Here is a 27217-nt window from a genome sequence, read left to right on the forward strand (position 1 = left end):
AAGGAAACAAGAATATACAATGGAGAAAAGACAGCCTCTTCAATAAGTGATGGGAAAACTGGACAGCTACAGGTAAAAGAATGAAATTAGAACACACCCTGACACCATACACAAAAATAAACTCAAAATGGATTAAAGACCTTAATGTAAGACCAGACACTATAAAACTCTTAGAGGAAAACATAGGCAGACCACTCTATGACATAAATCACATCAAGATCCTTTTTGACCCACCTCCTAGAGAAATGGAAATAAAAACAAACAAAAATAAACAAATGGGACCTAATGAAACTTAAAAGCTTTTGCACAGCAAAGGAAACCATAAACAAGACAAAAAGACAACCCTCAGAATGGGAGAAAATATTTGCAAATGAAGCCACTGAAAAAGGATTATTCTCCAAAATATACAAGCAGCTCATGCAGCTCAGTATCAAAAAAACAAACACCCCAATCTAAAAATGGGTGGAAGACCTAAATAAACATTTCTCTAAAGAAGACATACAGATGGCCAACAAATACATGAAAAGATGCTCAACATCACTAATCATTAGAGAAATGCAAATCAAAACCACAATGTGGTATCACCTCACACCGGTCAGAATGGCCATCATCAAAAAAATCTACAAACAATAAATGCTGGAGAGGGTGTGGAGAAAAGGGAACCCTGTTGCATTGTTGGTGGGAATGTAAATTGATACAGCCACTATGGAGAACAGTATGGAGGTTCCTCAAAAAACTAAAAATAGAACTACCATATTACCTAGCAATGCCACTACTGGGCATATACCCTGAGAAAACCATAATTCAAAAAGAGACATGTACCACAGTGTTCACTGCAACACTATTTACAATAGCCAGGACATGGAAGCAACCCAAGTGTCCATCAACAGATGATTGGATAAAGAAGATGTGGCACATATATACAATGGAATATTACTCAGCCATAAAGAGGAACGAAACTGAGTTATTTGTAGTGAGGTGGATAGAACTAGAGACTGTCATACAGAGTGAAGTAAGTCAGAAGGAGAAAAACAAATAACGTATGCTAATGCATATATATGGAACTTAAAAGAGCAGTACTGATGAACCTAGTGGCAGGGCAGGAATAAAGATGTAGACATAGAGAATGGACTTGAAGACACAGTGGGGGAGGGAGAAGCTGGGAGGAAGTGAGAGAGTAGCACTGACATATATACACTACCAAATGTGAAATAGATTGCTAGTGGGAAGCAGCCGCTTAGCACAGGGAGATCAGCTCGGTGGTTTGTGATGACCTAGAAGGATGGGATATGGAGGGTGGGTGGGAGGCTCAAGAGGGAGGGGATATGGCGATATATGTATACATATATAACTGATTCACTTTGTTGTACAGTAGAAACTAACACAAGATTGTAAAGCATTTATACTCCAATGAAGATGTGAGAAAAAAAATATGAAAAAAAAAAGAAAAGAAATAATAGGGGAGACCCTTGCTACTGCAAGAGTGCAAGATTAATCCCTCAAAAGAATCATGTTCAAAGTTACTAGGAAAAGTTGTATATAAACACGGTTGATGACCTTTATGCAGACGCGAAATCGAACACTGGAAATGTGCAAATGTTTCTCCTTTTTCAAACGGAAAGAAATGAAATCAACAAACTAGACAAGTGATATTTACATCAATTCCTGAGACATTTCTAAGATTTACTTGATGAAAAGTTGGAGTTTGAGCGCCAAGAAAAAAAGAAGATTTAAGATGATGGCACAGTATTAGTTTACTAAAACCATGTCTTAATAGACCAATTCCTTTCTTCCTCACGGTTGCTGGACATAATCACTCCATCCTCCATGGTCTAAAAATGCATTGTCTGTATTCTGTCCACTCTTTTCTCACTGAGGCTCAGCTATTTGCTTGAAAGTCTACTTCCTAACTTGAAGGCAGGAAGCTTATATCTTTATATCCATAGTGTTTTTATTAATAATATTTATTGAATAAATTAATTAATGGCAGATAAAAGAGATGTGTTAGAAAATTTTATATTAGTGTTTCATTAAAGCATCGCATAATATACTAATTACATCCATGTGAACAAGAGGGAGTAAAAATATATTGATTGCAAGGGTAACTAAAGAGATTAATAACTATTGGAACCACAATACTAAAGGTGTTTTTAAATAAACCAAACTAAAGGAGGGACTTGTTGCTGGTGGTGTACAGCAGGCCTCTTTCTTTGGCCCTGTCTTGCCCCACATTTTTAGTCAACAGTTTATATAAAAATATGAAGGGTGATTTATTAAATCCATGGGTGATACAAATTTGGGAATTACAGCATAGGAGTCAGGTCTTAGAATCAGCATCTGAAAGCGTTTTGATGGCATTAGAAAAGGTTATTGAAAATAATGGAAGAGTTAACTAAGTGGAACTAGATGAAATTGAATAGAGATAAGATTGAGTTTAAACAATAGACTACAAAGGTAGTCTAAGCAGCAGCGTGAGCAAAAGGGCTTAAGGGTGTCAGCTGATGTTAAACACACCAGCAGTGTGATATGGCTGCCGAATAAGTGAATGTGACCTTAAGATGCATTAAGAGAAGTGTAGCTCACAGAGTGAAGAAGAAAAGACAGCTTGAACATTCTGTTTGATTCTAGGTTTTCCATAATTAAAGCCTATGGGCTACTGTAAGTGAATTTATCACGAAAAAGGCTGAGGAAAGTAACAATATTTAGTTAGCATAAATGAGAAAGGACAGCAATGTGAAGAATTGGATAACCATATTTCATTAACTTAACAGCAAGTGGGAGAGGTAACAGCACGGTTCTGAGTGGGCCCAAGAGGCAGAAGCAGGGCACATGAGAGGCCGAGGGTGATGGGTGCTCATCAGAATCATCTGGACAAACTTTATTGTTAACTTCTTTAAATTGAATCACTGTGCTGTACACCTGAAACTAACATGACATTGTAAATCAACTATACCTCAATAAAACAAAATTTTAAAAAAATAAAATTAAAAATAAAACTGGCTTTCTAACTATGACAAAATCCAGATGCGAGTAAATAAAAAATTGATAGTTTTTACTATAAACAAATTTTAAAATTGTGCATGCTAAAAAACATCATAAGTAAAGTTAAAGTACAAACGACAAACTAGGAAAAAATATTTGCAATATATATCACAAAGAACTAATATCCCTAATATATAAAGAATTTTTAAAAATTGAAGGATAAAGGGACAAAACTCCAATAGAAAAATGGGAAAAAGATAAAAACAGTTCACAAAAAATAAAAAGATAAAAAAGGCTCTTAAACAAATGAAAACTATTTAAACTCAGTTATAATTATATAAATATAATTTAAAACAACCCTGAGATAGCATTTCTCTACTATCAGACTGGCAAAAATTAAAAAGCATGATAATATATGCTATTACTGAGGTGGTAGGGAAAAGTGTCTTCTGTTATACATTGCTGGTGGCAGTGCAAACTTTTATAACTATTTCTAACAAAATTACACTTAACTTTTGACCCAGAAATTCTAATTCTAGGAATTTATCCTAAAGATACACTTCCAACAATATGAAAATACATTTGCATGAGGTTATTCACTGTGATATTATTTTTAATTGCAAAATATAAGAATCTAAGGTCCATATAAGATAGTGGTTGAAATAACTATGGTGTATCCACACTATGGATTATCATGCAGCTATAAAAAGAATGAGGAAAATCTCTATGAACTGATATGGAATGACTTCTAGGATATATTATTTAGTGAAAAAAGCAAAGTGAGAAAGAGTATATGTAAGGAAGAAGAAGATATAAGAAGATATGCATGTATCTGTTCATTGTGCAAAAAGACATACAGGAAGATTAAACTAGAAAGTATGATATTGGTTACTTACAGGGGATAGGTGGGAACAGGGTGGTAAGAATGGGAAAACGAGAACAGGGAAAAAGGAATGAGGGAGGATGGTATACCTTTTCTATAGTTCCGACTCTTGGAAACATGGTAATAATTTCACATACTTAAACATAAATAATCAAAATCAAAAAGAATCAAAATGAATCAAAAGAACTCAAAATGTAATATAAAATGAAGGGAATGGAAATGAAAATAACTAACCTAATAAATGTGGAAGATTGTATTGTGACGATAAACTGTAAGGTTAAAGATAAAAAGAACTATACACAACTATTATACTCTAGTTAATATTTTTTCCCACAGTGGTGTGGGTTAGCAATTCTAAAACTACTTTATGTGTATACCAGGATTGAGCAGATAAGTAAAGAAATTTGTAGAGAATGAGAACCAGTTTCCTCACTGTCAGAAAAAGAAGTAATAAGTAAGAAAAGGGAAAGGTGTGAATGAATTCTGTGGTATTTGATTGGACTTGGAATTATCAGTATAAACTCATGGTTTTAAATGATTTATACAGAGAAACTGATATAGAAATATAGATTTCTACATGAGCACATATATATGTATTTCTTAGATCTGTCCAATGATAGGGTCTAGAAGCAAGACACCTCTGTAACAATAAGCATACTCATATGTTGGTTCCTAAATCCCATTCTCTAACAAAAGTGACTAGAACGCCTTGGAAAAATGGTTGATTTTAGGGATGGGTCAGGAAAAATACAAAATGAGGCTGGAATATCTTGTGTTGCTAGAAAGTAAGGAAGTGCTCAAAAAGATGAGAATGGCATGTTGAGGATAAAGGCATCAACTTGAAGAAGCTCCCAATGGCCAAATTTAGGATAATTGGAGTAATAAAATAAATAATAGTATGGCTAATAACCTATAGATTAAAATAAATACCTATGATCTCATACTGATACAAATAAGTAAACAGAGGAGAAGAGACAACTTTTTCTTACAGGAGAATTCCAATAATAAATATAGAAGAAATTATAAAAATAGAAAATCACCTTCACATAGTAATTGTTACAGGCAAGATTCATCAATTAATGCTAAAATTAGTGGGCAAAAGTATGATAGGAAACAGAATATTTGCATAGCCTCAAAATATCTCCCTACAAGATACTTATAAATTACAAAGGGAAAAATAGTAACTTTACATGGAGAAATCTGGCAGACCTCACCTTTACTAAGTGATCAAAGTTTACATCACCGTCATAAGACATATCAACATCATGTACCCCTTGATATGGTGTGTTGGGAAGGGCAAACATCACTTCTGTGTTATTCTTGTCAAAAATGCATAAGCTCAATTGACTAATAAGCATATGTTAATTACAAACTGAAGGATATTCCAGAAATAAACCAAAACAAAACAAACTGGCTAGTTGTCTTCAAAACTGTCAAAATCATGTAAGACACAGAAAGACTGTGGAACTGCTATAGATTGAAGAATCTGAGGAGACATGACAGCAAATGCAGTAAGGAACTGAGGATCAGCTTCTGGACCAGAAAGAGGACATCAGCAGGACAGCTGGCAAAACTGAAATAAGGTCTATAAATTGGTTATTAATTCCCTAATAATTACATTATTCTCATGTAACATGTTAACATTAATAGAAGCTGGATGAAGGATATATTAGAACTCTCATGCTATTTTAAAAACTGTTTTGTAACTCTAAAACTAGTTCATAATAAAATGTTTTAAAAATGTAGTGTTTCCAGCCATTTGAGTTCAAATAAGGGATAACACTCAACAGCAGTTGTAGAAGATATTCAAGCCACAACTGGGTGGTTCCAACACATAGCCTGTAAGGCCTCCTTAAACCATGAGGCTTTTTTGAGGATATTAACAGAATCCTTAGCTTCAAAAGTGAATTATAGGATTCTACACAAGCTTTGATCCAATGCTAATCCCCTTGAATCCATAGAAAGTGAACAGTTAGCTCAATTTTACTTCATTTCAGCAAATGATACATGCTGTGAGGATCACAAAATGTGTTATGAAATATTCAAAGTAGTTTACAACGACATTCCCTTAGTTTCAACTTTCAAGACTTTAAATACTTGAGAACAAATTTACATTTGTGAATGGGTTTTAAACCACACTCTAAATAGGCATTCTAAACTATACCAGATAATCACACAAATGACTCAAAACAATTTAAATCAGGTGAAAATTATACTCTTAAGTGGACAAAGCAGATTCCAAAACAGTACATGCAATATGATCCCATTTTTGTCAAAAGTGAAAATACATGCTTAGGAAAGAGCCTAAAGTTTTATATGATAAAATGTAAACAGTGATTAACTCTGGGTGGTTAGAAGTGGCTGTTTTTCTTTGCTTATCAGCAATTTCTAAATTTTCTACAATAATTATATTACCTTATAACCATAAAAAATAAAGATTATAAATGTTTTGAAAAAAGAAAGCAGTATAACAATTTTTCAGGTCGCTGAACAGTGAGTGTAGCTAACCACTCCAAACAAACGGATGTAGCTAAATATAAAACATCTATATTCCAAACACTCATTTTGTGTTAGGATGAGGCTACATCTTTGCCTTGAGGCTACAAATAGGAGGTGATAAGTAAGTTTTTCTCCTACTGTCACTTCAGTTAAAAACGTCAAAAATTACTCAGAGAACAAGTTTCAGCATTTGCAATTATCATGCTGACAGTGTCACAGGAAAATAATTTATTTTTTAAAATGAAAAGAGAAGATGCACTTTTTTTAGGAAGAGGAAAGAGATGTGTGTACTGGGGTATTTTCTTCAAGTCTTATTTCACTTTATGGGGCATATGTTAAATGAAGAGGATTGATTTTGCCCCACTCTTTTTTTTAATTATTTATTTATTTATGGCTGTGTTGGGTCTTCATTTCTGTGCGAGGGCTTTCTCTAGTTGCGGCGAGTGGGGGCGACTCTTCATCGCGGTGCGCGGGCCTCTCACTATCACGGCCCCTCTTGTTGCGGAGCACAGGCTCCAGACACGCAGGCTCAGTAATTGCGGCTCACGGGCCTAGTTGCTCCGTGGCATGTGGGATCTTCCCAGACCAGGGCTCGAACCCGTGTCCCCTGCATTGGCAGGCAGATTCTCAACCACTGCGCCACCAGGGAAGCCCTGATTTTGCCCCACTCTTTAAACTAGTATCCATCTCCTAGTGATTAGATGTTAAAACTGTACTTCTTAAATTTTAGAAAGAAGTACTTAAATTAAGTACTTAAACTGGGGTTGGTTCAGATGCACATTACTGATTCTGTAGGTCTGGGATGGGACTTTGATTTTGCACCAGTCACCTGGGGGTTTGTCAGAAATGCAGAATCTCAGACCCTACCTCAGATCTACTCAATCATAATCTACATTTTAACAAGATCCTCATTTGACTTATTTGCATATTAAAGTTTGAGAAGCTCTGATCTAAAGAACCCAAAATCATCTAGATAGGCATTTGCTTTCTATAGTTTTCTACGAAAAGGATTTAAAGAAATAATAATATTAAAAAAAGATTACAGAAACCAATATTGCCCCTGAACTCTGTGAGCAAACAAAACTTTAATTTGTAAAACTATTTTTAGATAGTTAATTTTAGATAGTTAAAACATTTTCCTTAAAAGAAAAATTAAATTTCTTTGATTCCCCAGTGACTGTAAAGTTAGTTCTGTTGGTTTATTCATCCTTATACTAAATGGTTTGTGTGTAGCTAATTCAAAAGCAATCACTTCCCCCATTTGACTCTCATTTGAGAAGGATTTTTTCAGAATCTGGTTGTCTATATTCTACTGGCATAGTGAAGGACCTTTCATCTTTCAAATACTATGATGATACAGAATTATTAGTGGGACTAAGTGACATAGTGACAGCATATCTTTGCTTCTGATTTACAGTAATAAATGAGTTTCTAGAGCTCTAAGACAACACATTAAAACAAAAGAAAATGGGATCCATGGAGAACTTGATGAGCTTAGTATTAAAAGAGAAAATTAGAGTGATCTCCCATAAGTTACTAAATTATTTTATAAGTACAATTTTATTTATTCATAGATGACAAAACTTTGGGGTTGTGGAAAATCATTATTTCACTTGAGGAACAGTCATACCATGGCGACCACATTAAAACTTTGTAACCGAAGAACTCTGGCATTTCTGATTATTTTTTCTGAATTTTTAAACAGTAAACTGCTTAGGCCTCTACCTACTAGGGGTCCAAAAAGAAGTGATTGTGTGGCTAAGTGTAACACAATTTTAGTCTTACAAACACTCTCACCTGTGATACATTTTATTGGATCACATTTAAACCTACTGAAGCCATTCTACTCCCATTTCCTTTATATCTTAACCTTGATCTGACACTCTCACTTCTACCAGGATTTCCAACAAGATATACTCAGAATTTGTTTACTCACATAAACTCTAAAAAAAATTAAGCAATGTGTATTGTAAAAATATAGTAAGGCTCATTAAATACATTTTAAATCAAACCTGCTTTTTTTTATAGCCTAAAAACAAAGAACATACGCAATTCAATGTAGTACCATTAGATATGAACTGATAAACTGAGCCTAAATATTTGAAAGTACAACCATAGAAAATAAAAAGAGAGTGTTTTCAGAGAGTTACTACAGTATCTATCAGTTTACTGTATCACTGTAAGATACATAAGTTAACTTTGCTTTCAGAACAAAGAAGGAACTTGGAAGAAAAGGATGACAAGAAAGTGCTTTCTAAGTCACCACCTACTCCCATGAAATATCTGTTGGTGAAGAATAGGGTAAGAGTTAAAACCAGTCTTTGGTCAGAAGAAAAGTTGTCATAAGCTTTTCAACTCTAAATGTATTTTTGTTATAATGTTAATCTTTAGGTCCACAGGTGATTTTGCTAAGGGAAAGTCATACCAATAACATCAGCCTGTGGCATAAGGACTTCTTACTGTTGTTTTAAATTTATGATAGTATTTCATTTAATTTTAATTAGTTTCTTAAAATATAAATTTTACCTTTCCTGAATACCGTATTATCTATTTAACCACTAAACATTTTTTACAAGTATCATTTTAAAGCAGTTGCCTGAACTACTTGCCCTTCATAAATGTTAAAATATTAATACTTAATAAGCAAATCTTTGTAGTTGAAAGATACCTGGATTGATAAACATTTTGTGCTTTCCATGTAGCATTTTTGTTTGTTTGTTTTACAGAGGTGTGTAAGTTGTGCTTCACCATTCTCATAAGACAATATGCTTATGTGTAAACAGTATCTGATCTTTTCACATATTTCTAGATGTGTTTAATTGATTATATTCTCCAAAATATAACTCAGACTTTTAAATGAGGGCTGTACGTTGTGATAGCTCAGATGGCATTTCTCACTGCTTTGACAAAATACATTAGAAAATGAAGTCATTTAAAGCAATGTTGAGTGGAAAAAAAGCAAGTCCCAGAAATGATACCATCTTTAGAAAGCTCAAAATAAGCAAACTAAGGAATATATTGTGTTAGAAATACATTCATTTGTGTTAAAACGGTAAAACAAAAAAGCATGAGCAAGATTCAAGATAGCTGAAACCCCTAAGGGGTGAGCATGAGGGTGGAATAGGGGAGTGGCACACAGGGTACTGTAGCTGCAAGTTACTGAGATATACACACACATACATGCTTCATAATATTACTTAATTTTTAAGTGCAAGAAAACCAGGAGGTTCAGATTATTTAGGAACAAATTGATGATGATATTGTAGGGATTCCCCTCTTAGCTGGGGTATCATATTGTTCTAAAGATACTGAGCAGTGTATCCTGTCAGTAATACAATTTTCACTGTATTTTGCAATTTACAGCAAATATTTACATTTTTTTGCGATACCTAATCACTAAACACTATGAATAATTATTTTTAATCATATATTTTGTACATTTTGTTTTATTATCCAACTTTTAAAACTGGTGATATCAAAGAAAAACTAGTAGTTTTAATTAATCAAGGAGAATAAAGGAAATCTCAGATTATTCTGTTCATATTCATAGTTGGTGTTAGATGGTCATACTTGTGATCAATGACTGCACTATTACTAGCAGATATTTGAAAAACTATAGTTTTGATTCCAGAGATTAGGGGCAAATGGACTTTGATTTACATTAAGTCATGTAGAAAAAGATATCTTTTCCTAGTAAATCAATTGCGTGGAACGCAAGGGCAACTTTAATTATCAGGTATGAGCGTTTGGAGGAAAGAACAATCTTATATCAATATCACACTACAATTTCAATAAAATAAGAAGTACCCCTCATCATTCTAGGCAGGCTTAAATCTAGGAAAGAATGGGATGAGCTAAGGTACAAATTCTTTCATTATAAAACATCATATAGGGACTTCCCTGGTGGCGCAGTGGTTAAGAATCCACCTGCCAATGCAGGGGACACGGATTTGATACCTGGTCCAGGAAGATTCCCACATGCCACAGAGCAACTAAGCCCATGTGCCACAACTACTGAGCCTGTGATCTAGAGCCCGTGAGCTACAACTATGGAGCCCACATGCTGCAACTACTGAAGCCCATGTGCCTAGGGCCCATGCTCTGCAACAAGAGAAGCTACAGCAATCAGAAGCCTGTACACAACAACGAAGAACCAAAGCAGCCAAAATAAATAAACAAACAAATAAATAAAAATTTAAAAAAATTATATAACTATTCTTCAATCCTTAAAAGGATGGAACATTTAGCAGGGTTTTTGTAAAGATTCACTTGGGTCTATTCTGGAATAGATCTTTTTTTCCTTGCTGAGTATTAGAGGGACTAGTTCCAGCAAGACTAATAGGCAAAATGGATAAAGAAGATGTGGTACATATATACAATGTAATATTACTCAGCCATAAAAAGGAACGAAATTGGGTCATTTGTAGAGACGTGGGTGGACCTAGATACTGTCATACAGAGTGAAGTAAGTCAGAGAGAGAGAAACAAATATCGTATATTAACGCATATATGTGGAACCTAGAAAAATGATACAGATGAACTGGCTTGCAGGGCAGAAATAGAAACACAGATGTAGAGGACAAACGTATAGACACCAAGAGGGGAAACGGGGGGTGGCTGTGGTGGTGTGATGAATTGGGAGATTGGGACTGACATACATACACTAATGTGTAAAAAATAGGTAACTAATAAGAACCTGCTGTAGGGGGGCGCCTTCAAGACGGCAGAGGAGCAAGACGTGGTGATCACCTTCCTCCCCACAAATACATCAAAACTACATCTACAAGTGGAACAACTCCTACAGAACACCTACTGAATGCTGGCAGAAGACCTGAGACTTCCCAAAAGGCAAGAAACTCCCCACGTACCTGGGTAGGGCAAAAGAAAAAAGGAAAAACAGGGACAAAAGAATAGGGATGGGACCTGCACTTCTCGGAGGGAGCTGTGAAGGAGGAAAAGTTTCCACACACCAGGAAGCTCATTCACTGGCAGGGACGGGGCGTGGTCAGTGGGGGAGGCTTCGGAGCCACGGAGGAGAGCGCAGCAACAGGGGTGCAGAGGGCAAAGCGGAGAGATTCCCACACAGAGGATCAGTGCTGACCAGCACTCACCAGCCTGAGAGGCTTGTCTGCTCACCCGCCGGGGCAGGTGGGGGCTGGGAGCTGAGGCTCGGGCTTCGGAGTTCAGATCCCAGGGAGAGGACTGCAGCTGGCTGCGTGACCACAGCCTGAAGGGGGCTAGCGCACCACAGCTAGCCAGGAGGGAGTCTGGGAAAAACTCTGGACCTGCCTAAGAGGCAAGAGACCATTGTTTCAGGGTGTGTGAGGAGAGGGGATTCAGAGCACCGCCTAAACGAGCTCCAGAGATGGGGGTGAGCCGAGGCTATCGGCGCGGATCGCAGAGACAGGCATGAAACGCTAAGGCTGCTACTGCAGCCATCAAGAAGCCTGTGTGCAAGCACAGGTCACTATCCACACTTCCCCTCCCAGGAGCCTGTGCAGCCCGCCACTGCCAGGGTCCCGTGATCCAGGGACAACTTCCCCAGGAGAACACATGGCGTGCCTCAGCCTGTTGCAACGTCATGCTGGCCTCTGACGCCGCAGGCTTGCCCCCATTCTGTACCCCTCCCTCCCCCTGGACTGAGTGAGCCAGAGCCCCCTTATCAGCCGCTCCTTTAACCCTGTCCTATCTGGGTGGGGAACAGACACCCTCAGGAGACCTACACGCAGAGGTGGGGCCAAATCTAAAGCTGAACCCCAGGAGCTGTGCGGACAAAGAAGAGAAAGGGAAATCTCTCCCAGCCGCCTCAGGAGCAGCGGATTAAATCTCCACAATCAACTTGATGTACCTGCATCTGTGGAATACCTGAATAGACAACAAATCACCCCAAAATTGAGGCGGTGGACTTTGGGAGCAACTGTGGACTTGGGGTTTGCTTTCTGCATCTAATTTGTTTCGGGTTTTATGTTTATCTTAGTTTAGTATTTAGAACTTATTATCATTGGTAGATTTGTTTATTGATTTGGTTGCTCTCTTCCTTTTTACATTTTATATATATATATATTTTTTCCTTTTTCTCTTTTTGTGAGTGTGTATGTGTATGCTTCTTTGTGTGATTTTGTCTGTATAGCTTTGCTTTTGCCATTTGTCCTAGGGTTCTGACTGTCCTTTTTTTTTTTTTAGTATAGTGTTTTAGCGCTTGTTATCATTGGTGGATTTGATTTTTGGTTTGGTTGCTCTCTTCTTCCTTTCTCTCTTTCTTTTTTTTTATTACTTTTTTATTTTTAATATTTTTTTCTATTTTAATAACTTTATTTTCTTTCTTTCTTTTTTCTTTCTTTTTTTATCTCCCTTTTCTTCTGAGCCGTGTGGCTGAGAGGGTCTTGGTGCTCTGGCTGGGGGTCAGGCCTGAGCCTCTGAGGTGGGAGAGCCGAGTTCAGGACATTGGCCCACCAGAGACCTCCTGGCCCCATGTAATATCAAATGGTGAAAGCTCTCCCAGAGATCTCCATCTCAACGCTAAGACCCAGCTCTGCTCAATGACCAGCAAGCTACACTGATGGATACCCTATGCCAAACAACTAGTAAGACAGGAACACAAACCCATCCATTAGCAGAGAGGCTGACTAAAATCATAATAAGGCCACAGACACCCCAAAACACACCACCGAATGTGGTCCTGCCCACCAAAAAGACAAGATCCAGCCTCATACACCAGACCACAGGCACCAGTCCCTTCCACCAGGAAGCCTAGACAACCCACTGAACCAACCTTACCCACTGGGAGCAGACACCAAAAACAACGGGAACTATGGACCTGCAGCCTGTGAAAAGGAGAACCCAAACACAGTAAGTTAAGCAATATGAGAAGACAGAGAAATACACAGCAGAGGAAGGAGCGAGGTAAAACCCCGCCAGATCAAAAAAAAAAGAGGAAATAGGCAGGCTACCTAAAAAAGAATTCAGAGTAATGATAGAAAAGATGATGGAAAATCTTGGAAATAGAATGGAGAAAATACAAGAAATGTTTAACAAGGATCTAGAAGAACTAAAGAGCAAACAAACAATGATGAACAATACAATAAATGAAATTAAACATTCTCTAGAAGGAAGCAATAGCAGAATAACTGAGGCAGAAGAATGGATAAGTGACCTGGAAGATAAAATAGTGGAAATAACTACCACAGAGAAGAATAAAGAAAAAAGAATGAAAAGAATTGAGGACAATCTCAGAGGTCTCTGGGCAACATTAAATGCACCAACATTCGAATTATAGGGGTCCCAAAGAACGAAGAGAAAAAAAGGGACTGAGAAAATATTTGAAGAGATTACAGTTGAAAACTTCCCAAATATGGGTAAGGAAATAGTCAATCAGGTCCAGAAAGCGCAGAGAGTCCCATACAGAATAAATCCAAGGAGAAACACTCCAAGACACATATTAATCAAACTATCAGAAATTAAATACAAAGAAAAAATAGTAAAAACAACAAGGGAAAAGCAACAAATAACAAACGAGGGAATCCCCATAAGGTTAACAGCTGATCTTTCAGCAGAAAGTCTGCAAGCCAGAAGGGAGTGGCAGGACATATTTAAAGTGATGAAAGGGAAAAGCCTACAACCAAGATGACTCTACCCAACAAGGATCTCATTCAGATTTGATGGAGAAATTAAAACCTTTACAGATAAGAAAAAGCTGAGAGAATTCAGCACCACCAAACCAGCTCTACAACAAATGCTAAAGGAACTTCTCTAGGCAGGAAACACAAGAGAAGGAAAAGACTTACAATAACAAACCCAAAACAATTAAGAAAATGGTAATAGGAACATACATATTGATAATTACCTTGAATGTAAATGGATTAAACGCTCCAACCCAAAGACGCAGCCTGGCTGAATGGATACAAAAACAAGACCCATACATATGCTGTCTACAAGAGATCCACTTCAGACCTAGGAACACATACAGACTGAAAGGGAGGGGATGGAAAAAGATATTCCATGCAAATGGAAATCAAAAGAAAGCTGGAGTAGCAATTCTCATATCAGACAAAATAGACTTTAAAATAAAGACTATTACAAGAGACAAAGGACACTACATAATGATCAAGGGATCAATCCAAGAAGAAGATATAACAATTGTAAATATTTATGCACCCAACACAGGAGCACCTCAATACATAAGGCAAATGCTAACAGCCATAAAAGGGGAAATCGACAGTAACACAATCATAGTAGGGGACTTTAACACCCCATTTTCACCAATGGATAGTTTATCTAAAATGAAAATAAAAAAAGAAACACAAGGTTTAAATGACACATTAAACAAGATGGACTTAATTGATATTTATAGGACATTGCATCCAAAAACAGCAGATTACACTTTCTTCTCAAGTGCTCATGGAACATTCTCCCGGATAGATCATATCTTGGGTCACAAATCAAGCCTTGGTAAATTTAAGAAAATTGAAATTGTATCAAATAGCTTTTCTGACCACAACGCTATGAGACTAGATATCAATTACAGGAAAAAATCTGTAAAAAATACAAACACATGGAGGCTTAACAATACACTACTAAATAACCAAGAGATCACTGAAGAAATCAAAGAAGAAATCAAAAAATACCTAGAAACAAATGCCAATGAAATCACGACGACCCAAAACCTATGGGATGCAGCAAAAGCAGTTCTAAGAGGGAAGTTTATAGCAATACAATCCTACCTCAAGAAACAAGAAATATCTCAAATAAACAACCTAACCTTATACCTAAAGCAATTAGAGAAAGAAGGACAAAAAAGCCCCAAAGTTAGCAGAAGGAAAGAAATCATAAAGATCAGATCAGAAATAAATGAAAAAGAATGAAGGAAACGAGAGCAAAGATCAATAAAACTAAAAGCTGTTTCTTTGAGAAGATAAACAAAATTGATAAACCATTAGCCAGACTCATCAAGAAAAAAAAGGGAGAAGACCCAAATAAATAGAATTAGAAATGAAAAAGGAGAAGTAACAACTGACACTGCAGAAATACAAAGGATCATGAGTGATTACTACAAGCAACTATATGCCAATAAAATGGACAACCTGGAAGAAATGGACAAATTCTTAGAAAAGCACAGCCATCTGAGACTGAACCAGGAAGAAATAGAAAATAAAAACAGACCAATCACAAGCACTGAAATTGAAACTGTGATTAAAAATCTTCCAACAAACAAAAGGCCAGGACAGATGGCTTCACAGGTGAATTCTATCAAACATTTAGAGAAGAGCTAACACCTATCCTTCTCAAACTCTTCCAAAATATAGCAGAGGGAGGAACACTCCCAAACTCATTCTACAAGGCCACCATCACCCTGATACCAAAACCAGACAAAGATGCCACAAAAAAAGAAAACTACAGGCCAGTATCACTGATGAACATGCAAAAATCCTCAACAAAATACTAGCAAACAGAATCCAACAGCACATTAAAAGGATCATACACCATGAGCAAGTGGGGTTTATCCCAGGAGTGCAAGGATTCTTCAATATACGCAAATCAATCAATATGATAAACCATATTAACAAATTGAAGGAGAAAATCCATATGATCATCTCAGAAGATGTAGAAAAAGCTTTTGCGAAAATTCAACACCAGTTTATGATAAAAACCCTCCAGAAAGTAGGCATAGAGTGAACTTACCTCAATATAATAAAGGCCATAGATGACAAACCCACAGCCAACATCATTCTCAATGGTGAAAAACTGAAACCATTTCCACTAAGATCAGGAACAAGACAAGGTTGCCCACTCTCACCACTATTATTCAACATAGTTTTGGAAGTTTTAGCCACAGCAATAATAGAAGAAAAAGAAATAAAAGGGTTCCAAATCAAAAAAGAAGACGTAAATTGTCACTGTTTGCAGATGACATGATACTATACATAGAGAACCCTAAAGATGCCACCAGAAAACTACTAGCGCTAATCGATGAATTTGGTAAAGTTTCAGGATACAAAATTAACGCACAGAAATCTCTTGCATTCCTATACACTAATGATGAAAAATCTGAAAGAGAAATTAAGGAAACACTCCCATTTACCACTGCAACAAAAAGAATAAAATACCTAGTAATAAACCTACCTAAGGAGACAAAAGACCTGTATGCAGAAAACTATAAGACACTGGTGAAAGAAGTTAAAGATGATACAAATAGGGGCTTCCCTAGTGGCGCAGTGGTTGAGAGTCTGCCTGCCAATGCAGGGGACACGGGTTCACGCCCTGGTCTGGGAGGATCCCGCATGCCGCGGAGCGGCTAGGCCCGTGGGCCACAATTGCTGAGCCTGCGCGTCTGGAGCCTCTGCTCCGCAGCAGGAGAGGCCGCGATGGTGGGAGGCCTGTGCACCGCGATGAAGAGTGGCCCCCACTCGCTGCAACTAGAGAGGGCCCTCGCACAGAAACGAAGACCCAACACACAGCCATAAATAAATAAATTAATTAATTAATTTAAAAAAAAACGATGATACAAATAGATGGAGAGATATACCATGTTCTTGGATTGGAAGAGTCAACATTGTGAAAATGACTCTACTACCCAAAGCAATCTACAGATTCAATGCAATCCTTATCAAACTACCAATGGCATTTTTCACAGGACTAGATCAAAAAATTTCACAATTTGTATAGAAACACAAAAGACCCCAAATAGCCAAAGCAATCTTGAGAAAGAAAAATGGAGCTGGAGGAATCAGGCTCCCTGACTTCAGACTGTACTACAAAGCTACAGTAATCAAGACAGTGTGGTACTGGCAAAAAACCAGAAATATAGATCAATGGAACAGGACAGAAAGCCCAGAGATAAACCCACGCACATATGGTCACCTTATCTTTGATAAAGGAGGCAAGAATATACAATGGAGAATGGACAGCTTCTTCAAGAAGTGGTGCTGGGAAAACTGGACAGCTACATGTAAAAGAATGAAATTAGAACACTCCTTAACACCACACATAAAAATAAACTCAAAATGGATTAAAGACTAAATGGAAGGCCAGACACTATAAAACTCTTATAGGAAGACATAGGCAGAACACTCCATGAGATCAATCTCAGAAAGATCCTTTTTGACCCACCTCCTAGAGAAATGGAAATAAAAACACAAATAAACAAATGGGACCTAATGAAACTTAAAAGCTTTTGCACAGCTAAGGAAACCTTAAACAAGGTGAAAAGACTACCCTCAGAATGGGAGTAATATTTGGAAACGAAGCAACTGATAAAGGATTAATCTCCAAAATATAGAAGCAGCTCATGCAGCTCAGTATCAAAAAAACAAAGGACCCAATCCAAAAATGGGCAGAAGACCTAAATAGACATTTCTCCAAAGAATATATACAGATCACCAACAGACACATGAAAGAATGCTCAACATCACTAATCATTAGAGAAATGCAAATCAAAACTACAATGAGGTATCACCTTACACCAGTCAGAATGGCCATCATCAAAAAATCTACACATAGTAAATGCTGGAGAGGGTGTGGAGAAAAGGGAGCCCTCTTGCAGTGTTGGTGCGAATGTAAATTGATTCAGCCAGTATGGAGATTCCTTAAAATCTAAAAATAGAACTATCATACCACCCAGCAATCCCACTCCTGGCATATACCCTGAGAAAACCATAATTCAAAAGGGTCATGTACCACAGTGTTCATTGCAGCTCTATTTACAATAGCCAGGACATGGAAGCAACGTAACTGTCCACTGACAGACAAATGGATAAAGAAGTTGTGGCACATATATATAATGGAATATTACTCAGCCATAAAACGAAATGAAATTGAGTTATTTGTAGTGAGGTGGATGGATCTAGAGACTGTCATACAGAGTAAAGTAAGTCAGATAGAGAAAAACAAATTCTGTATGCTAACACATCTATATGGAATCTAAAAAAAAAAAAGATTCTGAAGAACCTAGGGGCAGGACAGGAATCAAGATGCAGACATAGAGAATGGACTGCAGGACATGGGGAGGGGGAAGGGTAAGCTGGGATGAAGTGAGAGAGTGGCATGGACATATATTCACTAACAAATGTAAAATAGATAGCTAGTGGGAAGCAGCTGCATAGCACAGGGAGATCAGCTCGGTGCTTTGTGTCCACCTAGCAGGGTGTGATTGGGAGGATGGGAGGGAGATGCAAGAGGGAGGTGATATGGAGATGTATGTATATGTATAGCTAATTCACTTTGCTATACAGCACAAACTAAGACTCCATTGTAAAGCAATTATATTCTAATAAAGATGTTTAAAAAAAAGAACCTGCTGTATAAAAAAATAAAGAAATAAAATTCAAAAGAAAAAAAAGACTAATAGGCAAGCTATGTGAATAGTAGAGTTGCAAAAGGACTACCTGTTTACCGGTAGCTGTATAAACATTTGCCCCAAAACCTCTTTTGGACACTTGTGTAAACTTTTCAGGTGAAGAAAAGATATAAAACCTACAAGTTTACTAATTTGAAATAAGTTTTGAGAGTCTAGTCTGAATTTACACAGATTACTTAAGGTTAAAATAGATGTTCGTCTCAAAGATCCTGTTTAGCTCTGCCAATTCCAAAATACACAGAATTTGACTGAAAATGCAGAACTAATTAAAAAAATTTAAAAAGACACTTTGAAATAAAATTTAGTATTATGGAAATTAATTGAGTTAAGTGAAGATAACCTTGGAGTCGGATGAATGAAATAAGCAACGGATAATTTTTTTGCATGCTGTCGTATTTGGTCTCACTTTTAATTTAAGAGGAATAACAACCTTTACTGTACCTGACGAGGGGTTCTTTCTGATTTACTCCTACACCATTCCCAGTCTGAAAGGTCTGGTTTCTGACTCTCCTCATGAGAAAGTCTTCTTTCTGGCCCTTCCAAAAGGGTGCTTTCGTCATATTTAATATGACCTTCTGTTTTTTCAGAGAGCAGTGGATCAACACCTTTTTCATTGTGGGAATCCTGTTTAGCATCTATAATATCAGTGTTTGTGCATTTGTTGATGCCTTTTAGTGTGGAGCTGTCCAGAGAGGGTGTGGTGCTGATTTCCACCTTTATGGCATTGAATATATTATGAGAGTCTCTCTGAGAGTTTTTTGTAGTTTTGCACTCATAGTTCATGAGATTGTGATAGGACATTGAATTTTCATCATCATCATAGTAATCTTCATGTGCTATTTTATAAATTCCATAACTTCGTTGAAATGATAGATTGAATTCAATGCATCTCCTCTTGGCTATGTAAAAACAAAAACAAAATTACATGATTAGGAAGACAGATATAAACAGTGCTTGGATATACAAAATGAATAAAAATAGGAAAGTGAATTCAACCTGATTCGTTGAATTATCTTCGTTTACTTCTTGTCAATTATGCAAAGCAACTGTGCCTCACAAATTCAACCATCTTATCACTCTGGGCCTAACTGTTCTCACTGACACAATGGAAGCCTTGAAATACATACAACCCCAGAACACTGAAGTCTTTAAAGAAATTTTATGTAAAAAATTAATCCATAATTTAGAATAGTCTCATATCCACTCAGTTTTAGTTTTAGCTCTATCAGTCTACCAATTATCTGTACATTTCTTTATTTGGGTATAAAATACATTGTTTATAAATTTTATTTTGCTACAACTTAATTATTAAAAAGCTCTTAATATTACTTGAGCTATTCTGCTGGCAATACCAACAACAGATATAAATGCTTTAAATATTTTGATGTATATCATTCCTGACATTTATATGTTTATAAATGCATACAGTAAAAATTAGATAATGCTACAATACAGTTTTTAAACTTTTAAAAATAATATGTACATTTCTGAATAAATTTGAAATGAATTGTATAGAAGAGTATATAGACATATTTCTGTGAACTGAAGCACTTTACAACATGTCTATACCTGATTAACTACAAGATGAGTTTAGCAGGAACACAAAACTTTCCATGGTTTAAATCAGGTGAAATATGATGGTATCTTACATATAGCACTACTATTTGGTGAATACTGTATAAAGTCTTAGCAGAATAACACATGAGAATGTGACAGAAGTGATACAATTGTTGTATGTGAACGTCATTAAATACTAGATACTTTTTGTGTATTAAGAATGAAGCTATATCAAGATGGTAGACAAAATGCAATGTAATGTTTTGATTTTCATCTTTCAAACATGGCTCATTTCAAAACTTTTTTCTACTTGGATAGTTCTGTGTTTTATAGCACACATTTAGCTATCCTTAGTGGAAAAATTTATTAAAAACTATAAAATTTCTATGAGAACAACAGGTAAAATTTGATTCATTTTACAATACAACCTCATGTCATTCATATGCTGATTCTATTACTGAAATTGTCTCAGAACTGAAGATTTACAAACCAATTCTGCTGACTGAAAGAGAATTTATAGGTATCATTCATTATTTGAGCCAAAACATTGAGCCAGGATACAAACACAAATTTCTATTCAAAGAAAATGGAAAAGTAGAAACAGATGTTAACATTATACACTATTTCATTTATAGTACTACTTAACTTTTTCTAGTAATATAGTACAGTAAAATTAAATTAGAATTTTTAATTTACTTTAATAGTGTGAAAGCTGAAGGAACTAAAAGGACGTTTTAGTTATTGTTGGGTTTCCTTTTTCTCTAAAAAAAGTTATAAAGTGACAAGTGGTCAATTCAAGGATATTAAGCAAACAAAAACTGTCATAAAATCCTAATTTTATCATATAAATGGATATCTGTGGCTATATATTTTATTAGCTGTGTATTACAACTATGAAACATATAAAGCAAAAGTGAGTAAGGTTTTTAAAAACTGTGCAGAATGTGTCGATGGAGAATCTACTTCCACATCACTGGGTGCAAGAAGCAGTCTGAGGTAGGCTATGAGAAGGAAGTGTGATTGAGAAAGATACAGTGGGGAACTAGAGCATTCCAGGGACAGTTATGCACATAGGTCATGTCATTTAACAAAACAACAACCCTACATAATAAAAGGCATATTGGTTCTATTTTGCATTTGAGAAAACTGAGGCTGATAGAAGAAACCTACCTAAGATTACTTACCTGGTAAAGAGATTTTAATTTAAAGCTGACTCCAGAATTGGAGTCATTAACCTCTATGTGAAATTGCTTTACTGCTAATCAGATCCATGACAGAAATTTGTTAATGGAAGCAGAATGTCCCTGATGTGCTATCTTTAAGTTAAGGGAAGTACATTAATTATGAAATGTAACCAATAGAAACATTTCTTGTTATTGACTTTTCCTTAACACTAGAGGTAAATTCTGACTAACCAATGAAGGTAATAGGTTATAACAACATAACAGAGTTGACAATATTTGACTAGTAACTTACAAGAAACTTAAAGACCATCAGAATAGAGTCAGGGTCTTTTGAAGTCTATAGTACACTTATGAAAAATAAGTATAATGTTACATTTGCTCTGAAAAGCAAAACCCTGGATAAGGCATGAAATAGCTCTAGTCTCTGCTTTTAATCACATCTTACTAATGACAATTTTAGACATAAGTAATTATATCAGCTTATAAATATACATAATTCTTCAGAGTAACATGTCACCAGATACTTTGACTTTGTCAAAAAACAGAAGCTGAAAATCTGATTTTTATAGAAAATATTTTATTTTAACTGTTTATTTAATTTACAAAAGAACGCATCATGTCATGCAAACCAAATGGGTCTGAAAGCCATATCCAATCCATATGTCTACCACCTGAGACCTCTGTGTTAAAACCATCTTTTTTTAAACCACTTTTGTTTTGAGACACTAGTAATACAGATTATTGTTGAAAACAGGAGAGAACTATTATTTCTGGAAATTATTTTCCATTACTGACATTCATTTTCTGGCTGCATGTCTCTCAGTATCCATACAGTGAAGCTGAGATGTAGAATTATGCTTACATCACCAAAATGAACCTACGGTAAATATGAGTTAGGAAAAAATATTTTCCTTTTCTTGCTTCTGGAGTTCCCAGCAAAAGAATATAAAAGGGGGATATTAATTTGTTAAGGAGAAAAAGCTTAAATGTGAAACTGGAGCCATCAAAGTACTATAACTACATAGAATCAAAGTACTATAACTGATCAAGCACCTGCCCACCTGAGGATGAGCCATCTGTGGAGTTTCAAAATTCTGTTTTTGTGTCATCCTAGCAATAGGAAAATTTACAGGGCGTCCTCAGACAAGGAAAGTACATCATTCTTATTCTTATAATTTTCCTGTGGCAGAGCCTAGGATCAAGTGAGAGAGTGCCATGGACATATATACACTACCAAACGTAAAATAGATCGCTAGTGGGAAGCAGCTGCATAGCACAGGGAGATCAGCTGGGTGCTTTGTGACCACCTAGAGGGGTGGGATAGGGAGGGTGGGAGGGAGACGCAAGAGGGAGGAGATATGGGGATATATGTATATGTATAGCTGATTCACTTTGTTATAAAGCAGAGACTAACACACCATTGTAAAGCAATTATACTCCAATAAAGATGTTAGAAAAAAGAAAAAAAAGAGAATGGAGCCATTTTAAACTAACATTTCTCACAACATTTTATTTTCAAAGCCATGCCTCTCTAAGCTCACATTTCAACACCTTCCCTGAAATTTTAAAATAAATACAAATAAGGGCAACGATAATTTTAGAGGAAAAATATTATTTTGATCTTGAAAGGCATGGTTCTAATTTCAAACATGAGATATTAGCATGATTATTGATTCTGCTAGCCTGCTGTAGTTTCTTCTATTTTGTGCAGTATAAGATAGAGTGCTTCCTAGACCATTTATAGTGATAGATCTGTTGCATTGCTTTGTTTTCAGCTCTGATAGAGGTGCCCTTTAGTTCTTAAAAATGACTGCCCTAAACTCTTCTTGTCTCTCTTACAATTTTAAATACTATAAGATGGGGTTAGTTCATTAATTTAGTGACAAAATATTAATGTTTGATAGAATGGTAGAACTTTCAGGCTTGTAAGTGATTTTTATATATTCTATGTTCTTCTATGTGGTTCAAAAAGATTTATTATTAATTTTCTGTGTCACTGTTGCTCTGGATATTAATATCCAAAAGCACATACTTATTACAAGTTCCATGGTTATTTTATTTTAAGGGCATAGATGAATTTGGCATCTATTAACAATAAAACTTCATGGCATCCTTAACACTAAAAAAAAATCTTCTGGTCATTTGAAAATTATCTAGACATTAAATGTCATGAATACATGGAAAATGACCAGTTCATGACTATTTAATGTCTATAAAATAAACCTGTTGAAGAATTGATTGCAGAATATTCTTTAACAGTCTCCAGTTTTCATAGCCCTAAATAGTCTAAGATGGACTGTTTTCATTTACTCTTTCTTCTCTATTAAAGAATAATCTACTTGCTTATTCTGAGCAAAGGACAATTAATGGAACAGTTAATCCAGCATACACCAATGTAGTCTTGGATTTATTAAATGGTAGAACATCCTATCTTTTGTCTGGCATGACAAAAAAATGTCCTTTTCCTTCCTGGCAGAGTCAAAATATACAGGTCATTCTTCAACTGTTCCTGTCTCAGAACAGGAACAATTACACTCTAGTGAGTTTTATAATTGACCGCACTCCTGGTCTAGAGGTACTCTTTAGAACATAGTTTTTTTTTTTTTTTTTTTTTTTTTTTAATAACTAGCATGGCTAGATTCATACATGAACATACATTGACAAACTCTGCCACCTTTGTCCTTTTTTGAAATTACAGGTGTTTGCGGGGTTGTTTTGTGTATATATGTATGTTTTCTAAAAGCAGAGGCAAACACTTAAAATTTGTTTTGGAACTGTTTTTAGTCACTCCTATTGCTTACTCTGAAAACTTTCCAAAACCCTGGAAGAATATAAGCAGCAAACTAAAGAAAATGCTTTTCTTTACTCTTCCACTCAACAATAATGAACTTTAATATAATGAGTTTTTAACTTTTCAAAGATGCAGACTTCTCATACGTAGACTTGGGAAGGGGAGTTATTTTCTACTCTAGGCTAAGAGCTATGGTAGATATAACACCTAAAGGCCTTTGTTGACTTCATGCTGTGTTGAATGAATTCTTTTTTTCTTACCTAAAATAATTATTCAATGTACAAGCAGTTCACAGAGTTGTTTTAAACTTGCCTCATTTAAAACTTACTCCAGTACTATGTTAATAATTGTTTCACATTATAATTTCTTCCCTTTATTTACCACTTCATTTGTCCTTGGACTCTTCATCCCCTACTAAGGCAACTCTCTCAATAGACCACCTTTCTGTATTTGACCATACACATATTGTTCCCCACCTCTGCACTGTTCAGGACTTACGTTTTTTCCCATCAGACGTCACTGCATATGTGTTCTGCTTGCAGTTGATGATGCAGCCACAGGGCAAGTGTGTCCAGTGTTTGGACAAGACAAACACTGGAGTTACAGTGGTGGCCAGGAGGGTTAGCAGAAAGCTGAGCGTCTCAAAGGGAAGGCTCTGAGAGCCCACGACGTGCTGGACCACCATGTGGATCTGCAAAAGCAGAGAGCTTCAGACCTATCCTAGGATAACATTTTCCATTTTGCCAAGCCTTTCCCTCAAGCATGCTGCCCCAGCTCCCTTCTCCAGGACCCTTTCCTGTCTGAGAGCCAGAAGCTCTACTCCTGGGCTGGCATCCTCGGTTTTGGTGATGGACTACTGGGATTCCTTGGGAGGAGGCCCGCTGCTCCAGACTGCACAGGCTTTGAGGGTTTCCACTCTTGAGAGCCTGGTCTGTGCTAGCTGCCAGCTCAAGTTTCCACCAGGGAAGCACAGTCACAATACGGAAAACGCTATCCCAGAGAACAGGCAAGCGTGTGTGAAACCTGTAACTGGTACTCCAGATGTCCTTTGTCACATCCCTGGCTCCTCACCTCTGCCAGGTTATGCTTGTCACACTAGGGCACCACCCGCCACCTCTCAGCTGGGCTCTTTCCTGGAAGCTTGAACAAAAGCCTGTTTTGTCTACTTTCTGCTGCCTCTACTTCTGATCACGCCTCTCCTCTCTCCCTGCTGGGGATGGGCGGCGTCCTTACGAGGGAGGAATGGAGCAGAGAGAAGGGCGTGACAGAAGACTGGGGGCAAACACCCTCTTTACTACCTCCCTTCTCTTCTGAATACTCCCAGATATCGCTATGAGAGAAAAGGACACCCTTGGCCATGAGCGATCTCGGAAAACTAAGTCTCCCGCGCCTGAAAGCGCTCCCCATCCTCCTCCCCAGTTTTGAACCGAGAAGCACTTAGCAGCAAAGGCTTCGCGGCTGCTCCTCCTACCCGTGAACGGCCTTCCTCCAAGTGCTTCTCTAAAACCAAGCGAGATACATTCGTAAGCGGACTTAATGCACGTCTCTGGGTGACCCTCCAAACCGGGGACGCTGGTCTCAACACGCACTCATACTGCCTGGCACACCCCCCCCCCCCGCGCTCTGTGAGCAACCGCACTTTTACCATCATGGGCAGCCAAAGGGTGACTTTTGTCATCGCTAAGATCAAAGAAAAGCGCTTCTGCGCTACGCTCACGGTGAAGCTCCTGGTGCCGTAGAGGGTCCCCCGGTCCTCACGCCTGCAGGCTCCAGCCACAGCGGTAGCAGCGCGCCCCGGTCCCTGCCCCAGCCCTGCCCTCGTGGGCAGACCCGGGCCAATCACGGTGTCCGAGCTCGGGGAGCATCCTCCAGAGCACCGCAGGGCCGGGCCCGGGGCATCACCTGGGGACAGGGAAAGCACTCTGCCAACCCCCGTTGAAGGGGTCCCTGGAGTGGAAGCTCCGCGGGAAATTTCCTGGTAGTTGGCGTGGAGTCTTGGCGGCTCCTCCGAACACAGCAGCTGGTGAGTGAGGGGGACCGAGAGGCCGGCGAGGAGTCCGAAGGCCGAAGTGTACACAGCGAAAAGCAGCAGCACGTAGGAGCTGGAGCAGTCGGCCAGGCAGCCCCAAGGCGTGCGTACAAAGGCGCCCCAGCCGCACAGAGGAAGCGCCGAGAGCAGCAGGCTGGCTGCCCACACCGTCAGCGCCACGCCGAGCACCTGGCCGGATCTCCTGGAGGCTGCCTGGCTCCCCACAGCCCTGCGCATCGTGTAAAAGTTGTAGGAGACTAAGAGAGTCGCCTTCAAGTTGCTCGAGAGGCCCTGGCATAAATATAGTAAGGCAGAGGTGGTGCACAGAGACTGGAAGTAGTCAGAGACCTCATTTGGCCACTGCAAAAACATGAAGATGGTCACCGACAAGACGCTCATGAGATCATCCCCAGACCAGGACGCCACAAGCATGGACACAACAGTTCTGTTCCGCGTTTTCATGAGGGAAACTAGGGAATAAATGCTGCCTGCCAGGGCTGCGACAGTCATTAAGCATGTCAGGCAAAAAAGATAGATATTCACGGTTCCTGGCGGATTTAAAAGATCTGTCGAATTATGATTTTCTTTCCACAGGCTAGAGTCATTTGTTGATAAGTTACTGAGAAATACAGACATTATCCTTGGTCAATATTTAATTTCTTTTTCAGTGAGTCTATAAATATTCTCAAAATTGAGCATGGCGGTTAGTTGCAAATCAGATCTCATTATCTCCTACCAAGTTTCCCTCAAGATGTTCACCAGTCAGTCCCGGCAGAAGATGGTCAGACAAGTCTCCTTTAGATCTGACTCAACCCATATTTTAAAATTGGGTTCCACTTAAAGCAGCAATACGAAACTTTTCAACATTTCAATTAAAAACAAACAAACCAAAAACTCCCTCCTGAAACCAGCAAGTTTCAGGCATGAAAGCAAAAGTTCC

At 37.6% G+C, this 27217-nt stretch overlaps 1 protein-coding gene across 1 annotated transcript in view; it reads right to left on the reverse strand.

Annotated features, from left to right (window-relative positions):
* GPR149 (G protein-coupled receptor 149) overlaps positions 1-26913 on the reverse strand; it is an 86282-nt gene extending 59369 nt beyond the window's left edge. The window contains exons 1-3 of the mRNA XM_068547368.1: positions 25894-26913; positions 24747-24939; positions 19158-19615 (exon numbers count right to left, since the gene is read on the reverse strand). Of these exons, the coding sequence (XP_068403469.1) occupies positions 19158-19615; positions 24747-24939; positions 25894-26913 (1671 nt within the window). The remainder of the gene's footprint in view (positions 1-19157; positions 19616-24746; positions 24940-25893) is intronic.
* Between the last annotated feature and the right edge of the window lie 304 nt (positions 26914-27217).

The sequence above is a fragment of the Eschrichtius robustus genome, chromosome 6 (assembly GCF_028021215.1).
Source record: "Eschrichtius robustus isolate mEscRob2 chromosome 6, mEscRob2.pri, whole genome shotgun sequence".
NCBI lineage: Eukaryota > Metazoa > Chordata > Mammalia > Artiodactyla > Eschrichtiidae > Eschrichtius > Eschrichtius robustus.